This window comes from Pyrgilauda ruficollis, unplaced genomic scaffold (assembly GCF_017590135.1).
Source record: "Pyrgilauda ruficollis isolate IOZ18807 unplaced genomic scaffold, ASM1759013v1 scaffold12, whole genome shotgun sequence".
Classification (NCBI taxonomy): domain Eukaryota; kingdom Metazoa; phylum Chordata; class Aves; order Passeriformes; family Passeridae; genus Pyrgilauda; species Pyrgilauda ruficollis.
In genome coordinates this window covers 17,206,817-17,226,943 of record NW_024510321.1, presented here as the reverse complement: position 1 = coordinate 17,226,943, position 20,127 = coordinate 17,206,817, and the positions used below count along the sequence as shown (strand labels likewise).

Below are 20,127 nucleotides of genomic sequence, written 5' to 3'. Positions count from 1 at the left end.
GTTTATCCTGGCTGGAAAAAAGATAAGGAACAGAATTCCTTAATGGCACTAGGTGACATAACAGTGCCAAGACTAATCCTTGTTGCTTTCAGAACCTCACCTCAAAGCACTTTTGCTGACTTTATGGATAAAATTTTAGTCTTTTTCTTTCATGTGTCTGAGAACAAACATGTAACTCAGAGGAAGGGAAACGCTGAACATATTTGAAGCTACATTTCTACCATATACTGTGTGATTAAGGAGTTTGTTGATATCTTTCTCTTCCATCAAGAATAAGGCATTTTTCATTTTCCTGTTAACCTCTTCAGTGGAGGCTTAAATGTGTGCAGAAGACTGCTCAAGACATCAATGAAATCTTTTAATCATCATGTACCCTTCAGATGAAGGCGGTAAATGCAGTAATCCTGAAATTTATTCCTGTGTAATGACAGATGAGGATTCATAGGGGTCATGACAATCAATTTAATCAGTTTTGGGCAGTTTTCATTTCTCCTACACCTGACCCTTACTCACATATGTCTGAAAATTTTTAATATAACTGTGTTTGTGTTGCAATTTACCATACAAATTCTGAGCAAATTGTGTTTCTTGCAGTTCTTTCTCGCTTTAATCCCATCTGTACACTAGTGGGAATTCTCCAGAACAATTTCCTTTGTAGTTTACATTTGTATTGTTGAATATTACTACTGATTTAAGGGAAGAGGTTGACGTTCATAAATAGTAGAAATCCCCAGCTGATAATAGATGTATTTTTTGTTATCTTCCCCTTTGAATATTGAAGAGTTATATGTCAAATTAAGGACATGACTGGACCACCTCATAGTGTCTAACATGTTGAAGAAAATGCAATTTTCTGGAAAACATCTGAAGTCTTGTGAGCATATAATAGAAAGACTTTTTACTGCTTATTCTGTGTGTTTTTACATGCCTTTATTTGCCAGAGAAAGGTTCCTCAACATACTTTTCTTCATACTTTAAGTCCTGGAACCAATGTTTCCCAGGTTCTGAGACTCCATGGACACTGTCCTCTCTTGCCAAGGTTAAATCCAGTGTCCTCTGGTCTCAGAGTCAGGGCTGTGACTCTAAATTAGAACTGGTTACTCAGGCTTTGAGTAGGATTTGAGGGAAGTGCTTTCCACCTGTCACATTTACTGAGCAGCTCCGGCAAGTTGTACAAAGGTGATTTATCACTGCACTGCAGCTTCACCTCCCACGATATGCTTTGGGCAACAGCTTGGGGTATGGTAGAGAATATGAAACAGTCACATATTCTATGCCGCCAGTGAAGACCTCCCCCACTTCAGATTCAGTTATAACATCATAAAATGCTTTTAGTTCACTGTTTAACCAACTTTTCATTGATCTCCTTGTAGAAATTCACTTCTGACATACTTCAGCGATCCAGACTTTGTGCAACCCATTTCTCTTGTTCAAACTCTTCTGATTTAGCCGTACTTTAGATTCAATCTCCAGACTTTTCTCCCATCAGAAATGCCACCAGTGAAACCACTGACCAGAGCCTTCTCTTGGCACCAGGAAATGCAGATGCCAAGCCTTTTCCACCCTCCAAACAATCAGATAGCAGTTGGACCATTAAACCAGAGGTCACAGCTAAACATTTTGGGCTCTAAGGTACAGATGTCACCAGTTATGCACCACTCCAGGTTCTCATAAAAGCACTGTTACATTGATCTGCTTCAGGCAAGATGCCAGTCTATAGTTGTATTGCATTTCACATGATCTTCAAGTTGTACTTCTAGAGGACATGCAGCAAATTTTTGACATATTTTCAGGATTTGGATCTGATACCTAAGGAATATTTTTCTGTGTCTTTACTAAGGAATTCAGGCACTAAATAGATTTAGATTTCATTTATTTGAGCCAGAACATGGCAACTCAAAATTTTGTACAATATAATTTTATTTTGGATTTTTGCTAAGAGTAAACTCAGGAGTGTGAGTTAAGCTTTTCACTTTGGTTAGTATTTAGTTTTTCTCACAATAGTAGAAGCATATTATGAATATTATTGTTTCTGGAAAAGCTTTGCTTAAAAATTAGAGATAAATTCCTTTTCTCTTAGTATTTCGAAGTCCACCCTCAAGAAGATAGGTTATAAATTTCAACATGGCTTTGGAAAGGGAGGACTTATAAAAGAACTGATGTATCACTGTACACACTGTTAAGTGTGTGTTCTGTTACAATAGTTTTCCTTGCTTGTCATGCTGGAGACATAGACCACCTGATTAGCACTGGAATAACAATATTAACATGGACTGTGTATCTTATTTTAGTTTTCTGGCAAGGAGCAAACCAGTCAATGCTATTGTAATGTATCCAATGAATCCAGCCCCAGGTCTCTTCTTATTCAGCATGGAGATTTAACACCTAACTAAAAATTTCTTTTCAAGTCTCCCTACTAGCATGTATTATAGAATAAATAGGTGTAGAATTACTCAAACAACATGGAAAGTATGCACTATTTATATTACTGAAGATATTAGTATGCCAGCACTGTAAGAGTGGGGGAGTTGGAAATACTTTGTTCTTTTCATTTCTTGTGAATACACATTCGCATGCATCTAAGCAATTGAAACTGAATCTTTTGATCTTTATAATATCATTTTTAGTATTGCCCTGCTTATAGTATATGCAGTAAACTCAGTGTGAAGAGGGACTGAGTAGCCCCTCTTGCCTTCAGGTCAGAATTTCTGGTAACCTTAAATAAAGCAAAGCACCAGGTTATGACCCATTGAATATGTCCCAGATTGGGTATGTCTTAAAGAGTATTGAGTGACTAATAAAAATCAATACTTTTCTAATAACGAAATACCAACAAACAAAAAAAAGATTCTTCAGTGCTCTGTCATGGACAGAGACAATAATATTGAACAGCAACCGTTCTAAAAGTCCCTCTTGCAAATGAACTCAAGCTGTTGTTTTTCTAACTTTCAGTTGTTCAGAATGCAAATCAATATGTCAAAGTACTTGCAAGGCTTGCAAAACCAAATGTTTGCACTCAATTCGAGAAAATAAAGCCTTTTTCCTTCAAAAAAAAAGCTGATACACTATAATGCGTTTTAAATCATTCTTTTTCCTGACACCCCAACAACTGAAAGTCTTTAAAAATTCTTTTAATTTGTAAAGCTTTGCTTTTGAAATGAGATGCATTTTTCACATTCCTGCATTGACAATTCAGTATTACCAAGCATCATCAACATCAAGTGATGAAAGCATTTTCTCTGTGTCCTTGGGTTATAGTAGTGAGTTACTAGAGGAAAGATGTTCTTGTTGACAAATTATTTTTTTAAGAACACATAGATTTCAGTCATACAGTAATGTCAACTCAGAGCAAGAAGGATAATGGAGTAATTTTTACAGGGAAAAACTCAGAGATCTAAATTATCCAGAGAGCCCCTATCCCTGGGATGTCACACTCTTAGTCTGCTGATTAATTACTCTGGCCTCTGTACCAGACTATGGTTCTACAGGAGCTTTGATTTAGAAGGGGGTATGCTTCTAGCCCTCTGAATGTAAATAAAATCTGAAAATATTTTGAAGCAGCTCTAGATTGTCACACCTATTGATGGGTTATTCCAATAATTGTAAACTATCTCATTTGATTTGGTTTTGGTTTTGAAAACATCCATGCTTATGTTATTAAATATAATAAGTTTAAGATGGTTAACATCTTATTAAATTTAAACTTTAAAATAATCCCAATTAGAACATAATCTAGCCACTTCTGGAAAGGATAATAAAAATATTTTTATAAATACACTAATAGCAAAATGAGTGGCAAGAAAAACCTCCATTCCTTATTGGATGCAGAGGGGACTATGAGGAAAAGATGAGGAAAAGGCTGAGTACTTGAGACCTTCTTTGCCTCAGTTTTCAACAATAAGACAGGCTGTCCTCAAGAAAAATTATTTTCTCTCTTGATGTTTGCAGGTAAATTTCTTTTTTTTCAAAATACATTTAAGAAAAACACCCTTATAAAATAAGGATATTAATCCTTCTCCTAAAACCTGTTTAAAAATATAAATGTTTTACCTTTGATTTTGGTCAGGGTATATGAACAAGGGGATTACTGACTGATGCAGCTGTTTTCCTCTGTTGTATAAGTCCTCCTCAATTCAAAGATTATTTATCTGAAGGATACATATAACGATAAGATAAAATATATTTATCTGAAAGGGGCTCTAACTGCAGCCTGGTGTCTCTATGCAGTTACCACACAGGACAAAAAGTCTACCCACAAATAATCTTCAAGAAACACTGACTGGAGAAAAGGTTTACTGAACCTTGTTAAGGAGAAGCTCCTCTCAATTAAATACCTCTCTCATACCCACAGGAATCTATGTAACAGAGTGTTTGAACAACTAAGATTAAGAGAAAGTAGGGAAGAAAAAAAGCTCTAAAAAAAATTCCTTTTCATGTAGATTTGGGGTTGTTTTCTAGGGGAAGGGAAGGTTGTTTGTTTGTTTGTTTGGTGATTTTTTTTTTCCCCTACAGTTTTAAAGCCTTAGAAATGTCATTTAAAGAGAAGCAATACTATGGAAGTACATCCAGAAGCAAGTCACGTTACAGACTCAGGCAGTGTAATATCATTCATTACACATGCTTGGAAAGATTCATTCATGCCAGGATTCAAGACGGATTTTTTTGTTTTTCCTCAGGAAACAAAGACTTCCACTTTTCAACTCTGCTTTTTTTTTTTTTTTTTTTTTAACCTGAAATTGGAAACAATGCTACAAAGGGATCTCAAAATTCAATAGTTATTGAAATTATCGATCATTGAACCTCAAAGTAAAATATTTCAAGGCATGAACTGCATCCTTAAAATTAAGTTCCTAGTTTGCTGACAAAATAAATGTTTTGATAAATTCTTACTGCAATCACTTAAAAGAGGAGTAGGATTATAATAACCAGCTCCTAAAAATATATGTCACTTAAATTAGGCAGAAATTTTATAATAAATCTCTGTCAACCTTTGAGATACAAAAGAGATGACTGAAATTCTGAAGATTGATAGAAGTTTCTGATGGACACTGCTTGATTCATCAATACTATTGCACCATTCTTTTGACCAGGACTGTTTTCAGAGATCGTGTACTAATAAAATTCTCACTGATTTTTTAAACTTTTAGCTTTGAACTTCAAACAAGTCTTTTTCTTCTGGTCAGAGATCACCCATTTTTCTTGTCTCCATATTTGGAGATCTTTGCCTGATGCTCTTGACTTTCAAAGTCAGTATCAGACTTTTATTTTTGGTTGCTTCCTTTTGATCAGGAATTTTTCCTCCTTTCTCTGAGTAATTGTTAAAAGCCAAATAATATACAGTCTTTTGGAGCAAACCTGATACATATTTTTATGTTTCTAAGAAATCAGGAATTAAAAATTAATATTTTCCCTGGAAATCATGCTATATATTTCTATCATATTCCAATATGTATTTGTATTTTAAATTTATTTTAGTAAGAATTGCATTAGGAGGATTTTAATTTGAAGAGGAGAGGTTAACACTTGTTTTCTTTAGCTGATATTGAGAAATAAAGTGACTTGTTTTCACTTTAACCAAAACCTACAGCAAAGGGTTCTTATATTTTTTTTTTCCTTTTGGAGTATCTGTAATTTAGAGTCTGGTTGAAAAAATTGGGATGGAGGTTGCCAACATGACAACTGAATACCCCATCTCTTATCCTCTTTTTACTAATAAATCTGGGTCTTGGACCTCTTAATAAAATCCAGCCTTATGTGAACGTCATTTAGCTCCTTTGAAATAATACACTGGTAATGGAAACAAGTTTTTAGCGCCATGTGATTTTCAGTATCAATTAACTCAGATTCTCTCTACACTTGTGCAACTTTTAGACATGTACATACTCTAATTTTGTCTGTTGAGCTCCTATAGTCATACTCCTACTTTTAATAAAATTATTCTTGTTCATTTATTTCTGGCATAGCAGAATGTACAAGGTAAATGGGAAGGGGTCAATTTCAGAATGTTGTGTTTCCCGTCTTGATTACAGAACGTGCTGAAGTTGCTGCATTTTATTCAGAATCCTGCAGAAACTGATCTGAAACGAAAACATGAAACTTGGAAATACATCCTGTGTCTGAGTCCTACAATCTTTAGGCTGTACAATAGTAGAATTATTCCTCAATAATGGCAGGAAGACTGCACAAAAAGGACACCATCAACCTACTGAACTTATAAAAAAAAATCCATTAAAAGGCAAACTTCTGTAGTTAAAACAGAAAAGTTTTTTCTTCCAAATTAGGGCTCCTAAAGTAGGCTCAACTTTGCAGCTAAGATAAAATGATTCAATCCAACACCACATGAAAGGAGAATGCCAGCAATTAAGTCAGACTAGAAAGCTTTGTTAGTGATGGAATGCCTGGCTGGAGCTTGCCCTCTGAGGCTTTACAAGGGAAACAGTCATTTATTTAGGCAATCACTTGACAAAATACAAAAGAAATAAACTGATAATGGATTGGTACTTCAGGGGAACCAAAGGCTTTTAATAAAACTGCTCTGGACCACCCTCCTTCTCCTAAATATTAAGCTCTCTGTAATGTAACCTTCCAGTAACCTTGCTGGGATGCACGGCACTGTGATTCACCAGGAGACCCTCATTCTTCTCTTTTCAGGCTCCTGCTCACATGGCCATAGGCAGTGCCAGAATGGCAAGTGTTACAGACCAGAACAAAGCTGTGATTTTGAAGACAACTGTGGGGATAATACAGACGAGAGTGAATGCGGAACTTCCTGCACCTTTGAGAATGGCAGATGTGGCTGGCAGAATTCCCTGGCTGACAATTTTCACTGGGTGCTAGGGGTCAGCTCGCCTCAAAGTCTTAGACCTCCCGGGGACCACACGCTTGGAAATAGAACTGGTATGTTTTTAGTTCACTAGTAAGGGATCATTGTCTTCATGAAACGTCTCATATATTCACAGGCAGCAGGGGAGTTCTAAAATCTCTAATCAGGGTGTCATTTCTAATAAATTAGATGTGTTACAATATAAAGTTATTAACTGCCATTGTACAATAATTTTAATTTAGGAAAATTGAATCTTAGTTGTTTCTTATATGAGTCCGGCAAGATAATTTCATATTTGTCTGCAGAGAGGCATTTGGTCTGGTTGCAATTTGCAAAGGTGAGTTAGCTCAGCTCTGAGATCTACTGGGTCCCATTCCTCTGGAGCTTGAGGTCATTTTCAGGAAGCTTACACTTCAGTTCCCCATAGTGACTATTCATATTTTAATTTTAGATAATGTTAAATAAGTAAATTTAAAGAAACAAATCTCCTTTGTTAGTGCATGTCCTGGTTTGTTTTGGCCAAAGCACTCAGTTATCTGCTCTTGTTCTTGCCACAAGCTCTGTGCCTTCACACTTTGCTTTTGAAGGTCCTGTAGCTCAAAGATGTTACCAAAGCTGAGCTCAGAACTGACCTTAAACTGATATATTCACAGCAGAGTTGTACAAAGGCATGATAGTAGTCACTGAATGCTTACACAAACTGCTGAAGGACAAAACCCAATAAACTTCAAAATAGGTAGAAAAAAAAATCATTTGCATTGTCAGTAATATATATTTTTAAAATATTATCCCAAATACACCACTACATTTGTTAAATATATGCTTGACCTCAGAGAAAAAGCAGATTTCTGATCCCATAACACCATGGCAAACATCTATGGTCATATCTGAGCCAGGGAAGTGTCAAAGTTAGAATGAGCCCACTTGTTTCTGCGTTATCTAGTGAAGTAATTTTTTTTTTGCCTAATTCATATACAAACATTAGTAGATATGCAATTACAATTTCTGTGCTACATTTATGTTTATGTCAAATACACATTTCTTATTTGTACAAAGGAAAAAAAAAGAATTTGAAAATTTGGGAGAATTTTTTATGCTCTGATTAAAAAATAAAGATGGGAGGCTCAAGGACCATAATAGTGTTGAAAAATACTAACTCTAGGTATCTAATTTTGTAATTTCCTCTGACTAAATAATTTATATGTTCATTAATATTCAAACAGAGTAAAAATGACCAAAGGTAATATGAACCATTAGGGATACCTAGTGATTTGTACATGCATAATTTTTTTTTTCCTGTTTCACAAGTTTTTATATCGTGTGGCTTGCTATTTTGAAGATTACCTTTCAGAGACTTTATCCTGAAATTTATCATGATGCAGCTATTGTGTGATGTATTGTCAGAATTGCAACTACTGCAGTTCAGCAGGGACTGTAATCAAAGTAGCCAGAAAACATGGAAGAGTTCCCAGTCTTCTACACAAGTCCACTCAAATCTTAAGGTGCTACCACCAGTTTTTTCCTGATATAAGAAGAGCACAAGGAATGGGAACTGGTAATTTTTTCTCCTGAGCTGAGGATGACTAGCATGAGACTTGTGAGGGAAGTGTTTTTCATATGTTTCTGCATTTACTTTACTGAGTTTTGAAATCTAATTTGAAAATGTAAAACATTTTTTTCAGTAATATATAATTCAATTTTAGGACATTTCCTATATCTTGAGGCCACTGCAATAAGCCTAATAAATGAAAAAGCCCATGTGAAGAGTTCCATATGGAAAGAATCAAGTGGGACTTGTGTGATGAGCTTCTGGTACTTCAAGTCATCAAAAGCCGTGGGACGTACTCAGGTTCTGATTAAGGTAACAAAAAACCCCTTCTCTTTTGAGTATATTATACCTGTAAGGCTGTTCATGCTCTGCAGAGTGGCTCAGCACTGTGACATTCTGTTGTTTAGCTGACAGAACTGGGAGAGCTCCCACACACATCCTGCTTCTGTGCTGGTTTTTATTACTCCAGTATCTTAAAAATGCTTTTAGCATTTCTCTTCCAAGAGAAGCCATCTGAAAAGCTAAAGAAAATCTTTTCAAATCCTCTTTTTATCTTCCCCTCTTCACACATAGTACCTTTCTCTTATTTTTTCCATGTGAGGCTATTTTCATATTTTGCTGACATCCTTATTGGTATTTATCCATATGCAGCCCTATTGTTCCGATGAGAAGACACAAAAAAAAATTACCAACACATACAAACTGAGAATAAAATGCATAAATATGACTGCATTAAATATTTTTATATAAATGGGTACAGAGTACAATCAATTTTATGTCAAAATATCTTTTCCTTCACTAAATGTGAGATGACCAAAACATATTTTAAAAATACTGTTATTAATATGCAAGTGAAAACTGAGACATTTGTAAAAAATTGGCTGTTCCTTTGCTGTTCATTAAAAAGGATTACCCGCTTGTAAAAACCTTTTTTAAATCATAATATGGTTCACATGAGAAATTAATACTTAGGTAGAAATTAATAACCAATGTTCTTCAGACACAGTGACCAAATATGTGTTTGTGTTTACTTTTATCTGTGCATCTCTTCTGGTTATTCAAGTACAAATCATGGTGCAATTTATTTGCCATGTGTCATTTAACTTCCCTTCCTACAATATCTCTAATAATGTCTTGGTGACCTGCATTAAAGTTTTTGTTCTATTTCCAATGCATATGTTGTCTGACTTAACTTTAAATGATAAATTAGATTTTTTCCTTGAAAACAAATTACTAAAAATTATTTGTCTAGATTATTCTGGATAAAATATAAAAATAATATAATATTTTTATATTTAAAATAAAAATATAAAAATAATTTAAAAGCCCGAAAGATAAAAGGCTTCAATAGATTTTAGTACCTAGAGATATAACCTAAAATATGTCTGCCTGAAATATAAAAAACAATGAACCCTTTGACAGGCATCAGGAGATTTTTTTCATTAATTAGTCCAAACACCTACAAATAACAACAGACCGGTCATCAAGTAACTGTATATTTATTGAGATGTTTTCATACAGCTCTTTTTCCCAGAAAAATTCAAATTTGTAAAGGAGGCAAAATTATTCCATCATTGTACCTGAGATTTTTTGCAGATCAACTTAACTTCACCTGTTATGCTGTTAAAAGGACCCATAAGTCCATATTTTAATTGGAGTTTCTATTTAGCACTTTCTGCAGGAATATAATCTAATTAAACAACACATAGTCATGGGAAGTCATACTGAAGCTTCTCCTGCTGGTTCAAACTGGAATATCTCAATATTTCCATCCAGATTGAGTATCCCTTGATTTAAAGTAAAGTTAATGTCAATGAAGACAGATCTCTAGCTGGTGATTAGCTGAAAAGAAAAGATGATGAGGTGATCTGGGAAGGTAATCACCATCTCAAGTTTCAAAACTTAGCAAACTGTGTCTGGCTGAAGTAATTCCATCCATTCAAAGTTTAACTGAGGGTCAAGACTGTATACAGTGAAACAGTGATTAAAAATAAGATGAGGAAATATTTTTAGAAGCAGAATGAGGAAAAAAATTCTCTTCTTCTAGAATTATCACAATGGAACAAAAACTGTAAGAAAAGGTAAAAAAGCCATTTTTAGAAAAATCGTATTTCATGCTATGCATCAATATATTTTCTTAATATAAGCACTTCTTGCCCACTTTCAGGAAGTCTAAGATTATCTATCACACTACTAAAGTGTTATCTCAGATTATGAGATAAACAGCAACCAAAAATAAAACTAAAAGATCCTAAAAGGGTAATATAGCCAAGCATGAACCTCTTTTGTTAAAGTTTGCAGCTGGAGAAAATCAATACATTTTCCTAATGGAATTTCTCTGAAGTTACTGTTGTTGTGATTTTATTTTCTCTTGAAATTGTACTACATATTCTTTGAAGAAAATCATCTGTATATGGAATAATAATAATCCAGTTCAAGTGATGGGCTGTGAATTAGCTGCAAATGTATAGTATTCTTCAAATTGATCCCTTGAACATTTATGTAAACAAAAGATATTGACAGTGCAGCTACTTATGAAGACTGAAATATCCAAATCACCATCCATCTGAATTCAAATTACAAAGATTTGGTAGCAGTGCAAAAGCAAACAGAATATTCCCCAAAGAGATCTGGAATCAAGATCAAATCAAAGACCTAATCAAAATCAAGATATAATCAAAACTTTTTCCAGTGAGATTTTGAGACATTGTAGTCTTGACTGTGGCAGTTGTAAGAGAACACCATCCATTGTAGGAGATATTTCAAAGTTCAGGTGCAGCATGTTCACTGGGCCTGTTTAGTGTTGGTGGTTGGGCACCTCATCAGCATTCAGTTTATTTTATGAATCAGAAGAAACTGTGTATTTTTAAACATGCTTATAGAGAGGCAAGCAAGAATTATTAGCTGAAAGTGATAATACATTTCATTATTCTGTTGATCTAAAATAAGCTTTCTACAACTGCTTAGGTTGTCCATGCAATTAAAAAAAAAGAAGCAGAAGGAAATCAGCAACAAAGGATCAAACCACTTGTTGAAAATAATTTTTATGCTATCAGTGTCAATTGCTTTTGCATAGACATTTTAATTTAAAAAAGATAATTTAGGTTCCAGTACAATTAGGGGAAGATTCTTTCAAAGATTTGAAACAAGCCTCCAAAAATATGCAGCTGAATGAGAAAGGTGAAACCTGTCATTAGTAACTCCCTCTGCTGACAATAACAAGGCCAATACACACAGGATCTCATTAGGAAGTTCCAGTGGACCTTACCCAGGCATTTAATTAATTCCATCCAGTTAAAAATGAGCAAAGACATAAGGACAGTCAGGAAAACAAGAAGTCCTGACCGGTGCACGGCGAGTGAAGCCCAGCCCCGTTTACTCTGTGGCAGCAGCAGCCTAACGTGGCCGGGGCAGCAGGCAGCTGGAGCCAGCATCCAGCATCCAGCCTCCTCAGCTGCTCAGGGCTGCTGCAGCACAGACCCTGTCACCCGGCTGCTGCTTCTCAGCCAAAGCTGGGAGCCGCCACAGTTGTTCCCCTGGCACTGTCATTGCTTTTAACCAGCCCAGCCCAGTGTCGGTCGTGCAGCAATGTACGGCTTAGCCGGTGCCGCAGCTCCGGTGGAGATGAGTCACAGTGGATTTTCTAATTCCATGGTTAGTTTTTATGGAGTTAAATTTACTATCCCAGGCTGTGGACATGAAAATCTGCAGCAGAGGTTCTGCAGATGCCAGCTGGTATATTCTGGACATTTGTATTTGTAGGATCAAGTAGCTTAAAATCACATTTTCACAAATCAATATAATTGACCCCACTTCTATGGGAAGTCACTCAAGAATAAGGCTTAAGGAAACTGCTTATTCTACCTCACAGCATAAAATAGAATGTGTATTTCTACATTGATTCTTTTCACTGACTGCGTGAAAAACAATCAATCCCTCACATTAATGCAGAAGTCAGAAACTGCATTGGATTCAGGTAGCCTCAAAGCAGATTACTTGACCTCCATGAAACTAGAGGAAAAACTTAAGTTTTCAAAGATTTGCTTGAATGCTTTACTTAAGAGTTTGCTGAAATCATGCTCCAAAAAATATAGGTTATCTGTAGATTTAGTCAACAGACACATAAGGTTTATTTTGTAGACAAAATTAAGGTATTAGCAAAATTCTTTAAAACTAATAGCAAAGAGTAATTTTTCCTAGTATTTAGTTCCACATAGCTGCAGAGTGGTAATGGCTTTTATTTAATGAGTATCTACAACTCTGAAAAGGACGCAGTTTTAAACTATTTACTCCCATTACTGACCTGTGAACTGTTATTAAAACTTGTAGTTGAGTCAATGAAATGTCATCTGACTAATGAGAGAGAATTACAGAATATTAGTCCCAAGAGTTCTGAAGGGAATCAGTGGAGATACTGTGAAATAGAGTATTACTTGTCAAGAGTAACTTTTATGGCCTCTTTATTTCCCAGGGCAAGAAAATGTTTTACTCATATTTCCTGAATCTCAAACAGCACTTTTCATCTTTTTAGTCATTGTTTCAAACAGTGTTGTTTTAGGCCTGGTTTTGACACAATGACATAAGCATATTTCCAAGCAAATTGAGAATGAGAGACTGATTAAATAGAAATAAATCGGTTTTCATTGAAAGCATAATTTTTCAAAAAGAGCTAACATAGAAGGTACAAACAATTATGCACAACTGTAGGTAAATGCAGATACCATTAAGTGTGTGTTATTTTCCCAGATGAGTACATTAGGAACTTAATTCAATCTTATTGTCAGTTACTGGAAGAACATAATTCATTGTATTCCTATACTGTAACCAGATATTAGCAGTCATTCCAAAGAGTTGATGAAAGAGAATAATATGTTTGAACATCTTTTGAAGGAAGAAAGTATTTTTAAAAAGAGTTAAAGAATCACCATTGTATTTTAGCATCCTTCTTGTGAAGACAAGAGTTTTATCAGAGAATTTGTAACCTACAGTCATTATTTTTCTAGAAACACATGTAAGTGAAATTGTTCATATGTGAATTTTAAGGATTTTTTTTTTTTCTTAAAATTCTTTGAGAACTTGGCTTTTTCCTCACTTAGGAGGTGAGGGCAATGAAGTATATAGGGTTGGTGTGACTAGGGCATGTCTCTGTCATGCAGGGCGGTGCCTGGTTATAAAACAGAGGGATGCACACAGGGTCATTGAAGTAACTCAGAACAGCCTGCAACATTCCACCTGGAGTCACAAGCCGTGTGTCCCAGAGCTAGTACCACCCTCCTAATTTCTACCCCAGCCTGGCACCAAATAGCATCATGTGGCATAGACAACAAATGCACCTTCAGTCTCCTCCAGACTGCACAGCTCCCAAGTGTTGTTTCACTGAACCCATTCCTCAAGTCAGAGACCTCTGGGAGTGATTTACTTTATTGATTTGTCGCCCCATAATCTCATGGACTGCTGTCACATTGCTGCTTTTTACCATGTGAGACTTTGAAGTGACTCTGGGATCTTTGGTGGTCCGACATATTTTGCTCTTTTCTAGCACTTTTCAGGGCATGCATTCAGCAGTGAAAGTTGTGATTTAAATGGGTCTCAGGGCAGAGTTCTTTGAAGGATCACAGAGTTGCTGTTTAATGATTTTTACTGCAGCAACAGACATCAAAATCAGATCTTTTTGTAATAACTGTGAAACAGGCATAGGACTTTGTCTGAACAATAGCCTCTGAGGTATAGCCTTGGGCTTTGAGCATTTTCCACACCTCTTCTTCTAAAGAACTCAGAAATTTAATTAACCTTTTTTTTGAGATAATAAATAATGCAAGGTGTAACCTTGTGCGTGCTGTTACCTTTTACAAAGCATAAAATATTGATCAATCTAAAATCCCAAGACAGTATCTAATTTTCCTAATCAACAACCTGACTTGGAAAAAGCTCTCCAAATTTCTTAGAAATGTTCTAAGAAAAAATCTGAACATTTCTAAGAGTTCCATTTGACCTCAGCAAAGGTGGAAGATCTTGGGTTTTTTTTCTTTTTTTTTTTCCTCATCTCTTTTAACATCCCAAAGCCCCTTCGGTCTTCCACTGAGAAAAGCATCTTTCTTTTTTTTCAAACTGAGCAAATGTTATACTGTGAAACTTCATCAAAATCAGAGGTAGCACTAGCACTCATGGTGCAGAACATTAATCTGTTACAGGTTTTGTGTTCCTTTAATGCAACTTTTATTTTTAATTCACAGATCAGTTTTAGTGTCATGAAGATGAAGATAGTCCTTGATCTTTGGCAGGCTTGCAGTACCAAGTTGTAGTGTGCTTAAAATTACTTTGATTAATCAATAAGGGTCCTTAACACAAGAGTCCAATTTTTATCCTTGCAGATTTTTTTCTTTTTCTGACCTGCAGCTTTGAATTCTCATTAGCTTCAGGAAGAAAAAACAAACCACAACAACAACAATAACAAAAACCCAAACAAAAAAAAACCTCCGAAATAAACTCCCAAAACAAAAGTCCAAATCCAAACCCAAACCAAAATCAAATCAAAATCAAAATAAAAAAACAAAAACAAAAACAAACAAGCAACAAAAAAACCCCCAAAAAACAACAACAAACAAAAAACCTCAAAACCACCCCAAACCAGCTGTTTTTCTGTATTTGCCATAATTTATTTCACAATTGTGTGAGGATCCGATTCTGGTAATTTCCTGTGAGAGTCAGACTTGGAATTTTTAAGTACGCATATTTATGACTGCAATAATCTCTAAGTGTATTTGTTTGTAGGTTGACCCCATAGCATTAGGTAGAATTGTCTTATCATTGCATGCACTAGCACGCAAGAGCATTGTAGAGAGCAGGTATTGTTTGCAGCAGAGAATAATAGTGTCAGTGCAGGGGGAGCTTGAGAGGCACCAGTTTCCTCCCACCATCTTACTGTGCAAACAAAACCTTCCACAACTCACTCAGTAACTTCACAGTGCTTGCTGGTGAAAGGGTCATTGCAGCTCAGAGATTAATTTCCTGCCCACTTGTGGAAATCCCATAGTCCTTTCACAGCAGTTTCTCCTCTTTGTAGACTCAAATTCTTCCAAAATGTCTTTCTCCTCAGTCATACTCCTCAGGTTTCCAGCTTCCCTCAGCACTTCCCCATGTCCTCATTCTTTTGTAACTTGCTTCTGCAAGGTTTACCAGGCCATATCTGTGATTTAAAAATATCAGCGAGCTCAAATAAGGAATTTTAAACTGATTTTATAACTGAAGAAACCATGTTAATATGATTTTCTGTTTAAGTTAATGCAGTCGTGAGAGATGACACAGTAATACTACTAAAATCAGGAGTTACAGACTATTTGCATTAAGTCTGGGATATGTGGGTGTAACTGTGTGGTCTGCAGGGTTTATTTGATTTTGCCTTCAGCAGAAGCACTACAAGTAGAAGGTGAACACTAAAAATTGCATTTCTTAGCTCCCATATACCAGATTTGTTGAGAGCCTTAACCCTCTGTGATCCTAGTTTTTCTTTGGCTCCTGTTGTTTAGATGATATGGAAAGTTGTTGGGTTTTTGTGTTTGTTTTTTTTTTTTTTTTTTTTTAATAAATAAATCTTTATTAAAAGTATAGATCTTATAGAATTAAAAAATACGGAGAATTGTTTAACGTTTATCTGCAATTCTGGGCTGTAATGTGAACTAGGTGTGGTAACTGGGTGTGATCAAAATATGAGCATTTTCTTAGCAGAATTGGGGGCTTGTTTTCTAAAGAGAGTGAGCATACCACAAAAACCCACAACCAACCAACCAAACAAAAAACACTAAGCCTTTGAGACTGTATCTATCAAAACATGTTGTGGATGCTTTTCAGATTTTTGTACTAAATCAAAATTATGAGCCAAACTTTTTGCTTAATTTTCAAATTCAAGAGAGAAAAAAAATTCTTACAATGGAAAATATTCTTGTTTGTTGGATAAGAGTCATTTAATATAAATACAATGACATATTTTTAACTCTTTTTAATTCTAACACTTAGATTAAGAAAACAATTGAAGAGTTGTGAATAAAAAAGGGCAAGTGACCTTATTTTTCTTTCATTTCAAAATCATCTCTTTTCTCTAAACCATTATATGTCACCACACCTTTCTTATTATAATACTAACATGAGGTTCTATACCATGGGTGCTGTTTTATTATTAATCATTTAAATTATTTTTTGGCATCCAATTTTATGAATGTCAGTTTCTTTTTCACTGAAATGTGAGAAGAGACAGAGATTGTGGAAAGGTCATATGAAACCACAGTGGAAAATTAGGCTAATGCAATTGTATAACTTTATTTTATGTCCTTAACTTCTCAGTTTATTGGAAACCGTGTTTTGTTTGAAATTACAGTGGACCAGGCACTCAATCTATATTTGGCTGAATCAATAAATCAGGGCACAAATGTGAACCATCTTTCAGGTTTTAAACAGTTTGCTTAGACTTGTTTTCTGTACATTTATACCATCTCATTTAGGCATCTGAATAAAGTGCTTCTTCTTTTAAGTGACAGGATGATAAAGCTACTCTACCATTCATGCCTTTAAAATCTTCAGCCTATATTTAGATGTTATTTGGTCTACCCCTCAGAACCTCACTGTTGCCTTTCACGCTTTCCTCTGAATAGCACAGCTCTAGTATATTACTGTTTTCCAGTTTAATTTAGTTTGATCTGCATGGAAGAAAAACTTCTTTAAATCAGAATTTCCAGTGTGATCCAGAAGAGGTACTATTTAAATTTTGATACATGAAGCATCTAATTCATTTCAATGATCAGTGAACACTAGAAGACTCTGGTTATTTATGACATAGAAATATCATTAGCTAAGAAGGATTCTGCAGTGCACAACATTATTCTGAGCATTTTGACAGTGTGATTCAGTTCAGAATTGTGTTCAATGGGAGTTCAGAAGCAGTATGTTCTCGAAAAGTTTATTAGCAGCCAAAAATTATTTAAGTTCATTTTCATCTCTTTAACCCTTTATACACCAGCTCTATTCTTCAGGAGTTACTAAAAGTGAGAGTTCTGCTTTTTTGCTTTTCCCAGTCTAGCTGTTTTAGGAGTATGTGGGCTATGGAAAGGAATAAGAACTAATGGAAATCTTCCCCTGACTCACTAGCTGCACATTAATTAATCTTAGACTTTGCCTTAGTTAGAAGTGTAGTCTGTTAAAGTCAGTTTCTCTGGAATTTAATCTCTATAAAAATTGCAGGCCTCTCCTTCCAAGTTGTACCAAGATTTGTTGCACAGAGAAATGAGGTGTTTATTCAGGTTAGATCTGAGATTTTTTGGACAAAAATGGTGCAGTAAGATCCTTTTAAAGAGACCACATGTCTAGAAAAGAGCAATGTTAAAGAGTTTGACAAGAGAATTTTCACTGTATGCAGTTGAAAACCTGAATGGTGTTATAAATAATATCCATGAAAGATGTGGTCATATGAGAAAGAAAGGTACAGATTACCATGTGTCAGGACCAAAGTAGGAACATCATGGTTATAATAAAATATCCTAAAGCGACCATTTATTTTTTTGAATATGTCAATCTAACTGCTACAGATTTTATGCAGAGGATGCCATTGCTATAGAAACTTCTTAAACATCATCTTGAAATATCCCTTTCCAAGCTGATGTGATGAGATTGAATTTTTACTGTAGAAGTGGTAGGGAAGGTACATTCTTCCACAAATCCTTTGGAGTTTTCTTTTTCTTGGGTTGTTTTGCCACTTAGTGGCTATATTTTTCTTGATTTCCCTTTTTAAATGTTGCAATATTTCCTCAGTTCACAGTAAAAGGTTTATACTCTTCTGATAATTAGCTCTGTGCTTATTTGCTTCAGGGAATAAATCCATTTAGAAAACACAGACAAAACTTGTGCACTGTCTGCAAGATCTAAGGAAAAAGTGAAGTGGAACCAGAGAATTGAGGTTATCACAGCTACTGGAACTATAAACCAAAAGCGTGTAATGTACTAGTTGCTGCACTGGGAAAAAAAAAAAAAATTGGAAGGACCTCTGAGGGATTTTGACTGAAAACAAAACAAAAAAAAAAATTAATGGAAGAGAAAGAAGTGCCACAGAATTTCCTGTTCTATCTTAGTTTTATTTGTATTTGTTTTGAAAGATATTACAAATTCTCTTATATATATTAGAGTGTGGCTGACATGTGTTCCCATATTTTTTTTTAGATCAGTCATTTTGCCTTTTCCTGGAAAATTATGTCTGTTACCACAGGAAAGACATCTTAGAAAGAGATCTCTGTACTTTCTACAGCAGGGAGATTTTTTTTTTTCCTAAGAAATATGTTAAGGTCACAGGACTTGATTTTAAAATGCAACTTGTCCAGTCTGGGTGGGACAAATTCTTATTGCTTAAAGTCATAGATGCCCCCAGAGCAGCCACTGCTGCAGCCACTTTAATCTCTCTTTGTTTTATTCCCCATGTCAAAGGGAATTTTAAGTATGATTTGTCTCATTGTAGAACAAACATCTCTAAGAGGAAAGGTGGCTGTTACTTTCCCTACTGCTTCCTGTAGACTTGTAAGTGTAATACCTTTCAGTAAGAAGTACTGGCTACTGTCAGGAATGTTGGACAAATATTTGAATTTGTAATATTTCAGTAAATGTTGCCATATACTTACTTAAATTTTTAGTATCTCTGCTGGCAATGCAAATACCAAGATCTCGTGAATCTCTCTGCAAATTTTGTCTTGTACATCCCTACCATGCTATGTATATTTACATATTTATAACTTCATTTTTCCTTCAACATACTTGGTGGTGGCCATTGAATAGAGAAGTGTTTTATTACAGGACTATCTGTCAGTTATAAGAGCCCTCGATTTTTAAGGAATATATTTCATAACTGCAGATTAAAAAATTAAATCAAATATCTGGTTCCTTGGCATTCTCTAAGGGATAACTAGTTGTATTCATTAGATGTTATAGAGACAGGACTTAAACATTTCTCTTAAAGATGTCTCATTTATCCAGGGTCAATACAGTGAAGCTTAAAATACTTAATTGAGTTTCAACTATATAAAGAACTTACTATTTTTTTTCAGCCTCGGTGTTTTGGGTCCCCTGAGGCTGTCCAGTTCATCTAATATCCCAGAGGATCTGTTCTATATTTCTACAAGCCCAAAAGCTATGATTGAATTGAAAAGAATATTCCAATAGAATACAAATAGGCTGTATAGTAGATGTCACAAAGAAAGAAATACAGTTATATCCTAGAGAACATCCCACTGCATCGAAGTAGGAATGACACCCGACTGACATTAATCACTCTCTCATACATCTGAAAAAGCATATGATACATTTTGATGATTATTAGGGAATATTCCTGTCAATCCTTGTCCTGCAAATTTGCCACTTTGAAGCCGTGACAGATTAAATATTTATTAAAACCTTATATGTTTTAATGACAGTGTACAAGAACTAAAAATTACTATTGTCAGTCTTAAAATTACTGCTAATCTTTTAATTATATTGTCCTGTATGAAAGAACCTTACTTTTCCTAAATACATTTTATTTACGTCAGAGATATATACTTATTTTTCCTACATTTTATTTTCTTTTTCTCTCACCAGAATTTCTGTAAAGATGTGTTTTCCTACTTCTTCCACTCAGTATTACACAGAGAATCAAAATGTTATTACAGGTGAATTGCCAAATTGAAACATTAACTAAAACATACAAAATCTCTGGAAGATTCCAAATGCTTTATTCAGATGAATT

The 20,127-nt window shown here is 35.0% G+C and overlaps 1 protein-coding gene across 1 annotated transcript in view; it reads left to right on the top strand.

The window, feature by feature from the left end:
• Nucleotides 1-20,127, top strand: part of MALRD1 (MAM and LDL receptor class A domain containing 1) — a 234,716-nt gene that overhangs the window by 111,161 nt on the left and 103,428 nt on the right. The window contains exons 26-27 of the mRNA XM_041489150.1: nt 6,652-6,897; nt 8,527-8,684. Coding sequence (XP_041345084.1) covers nt 6,652-6,897; nt 8,527-8,684 — 404 coding nt within the window. The remainder of the gene's footprint in view (nt 1-6,651; nt 6,898-8,526; nt 8,685-20,127) is intronic.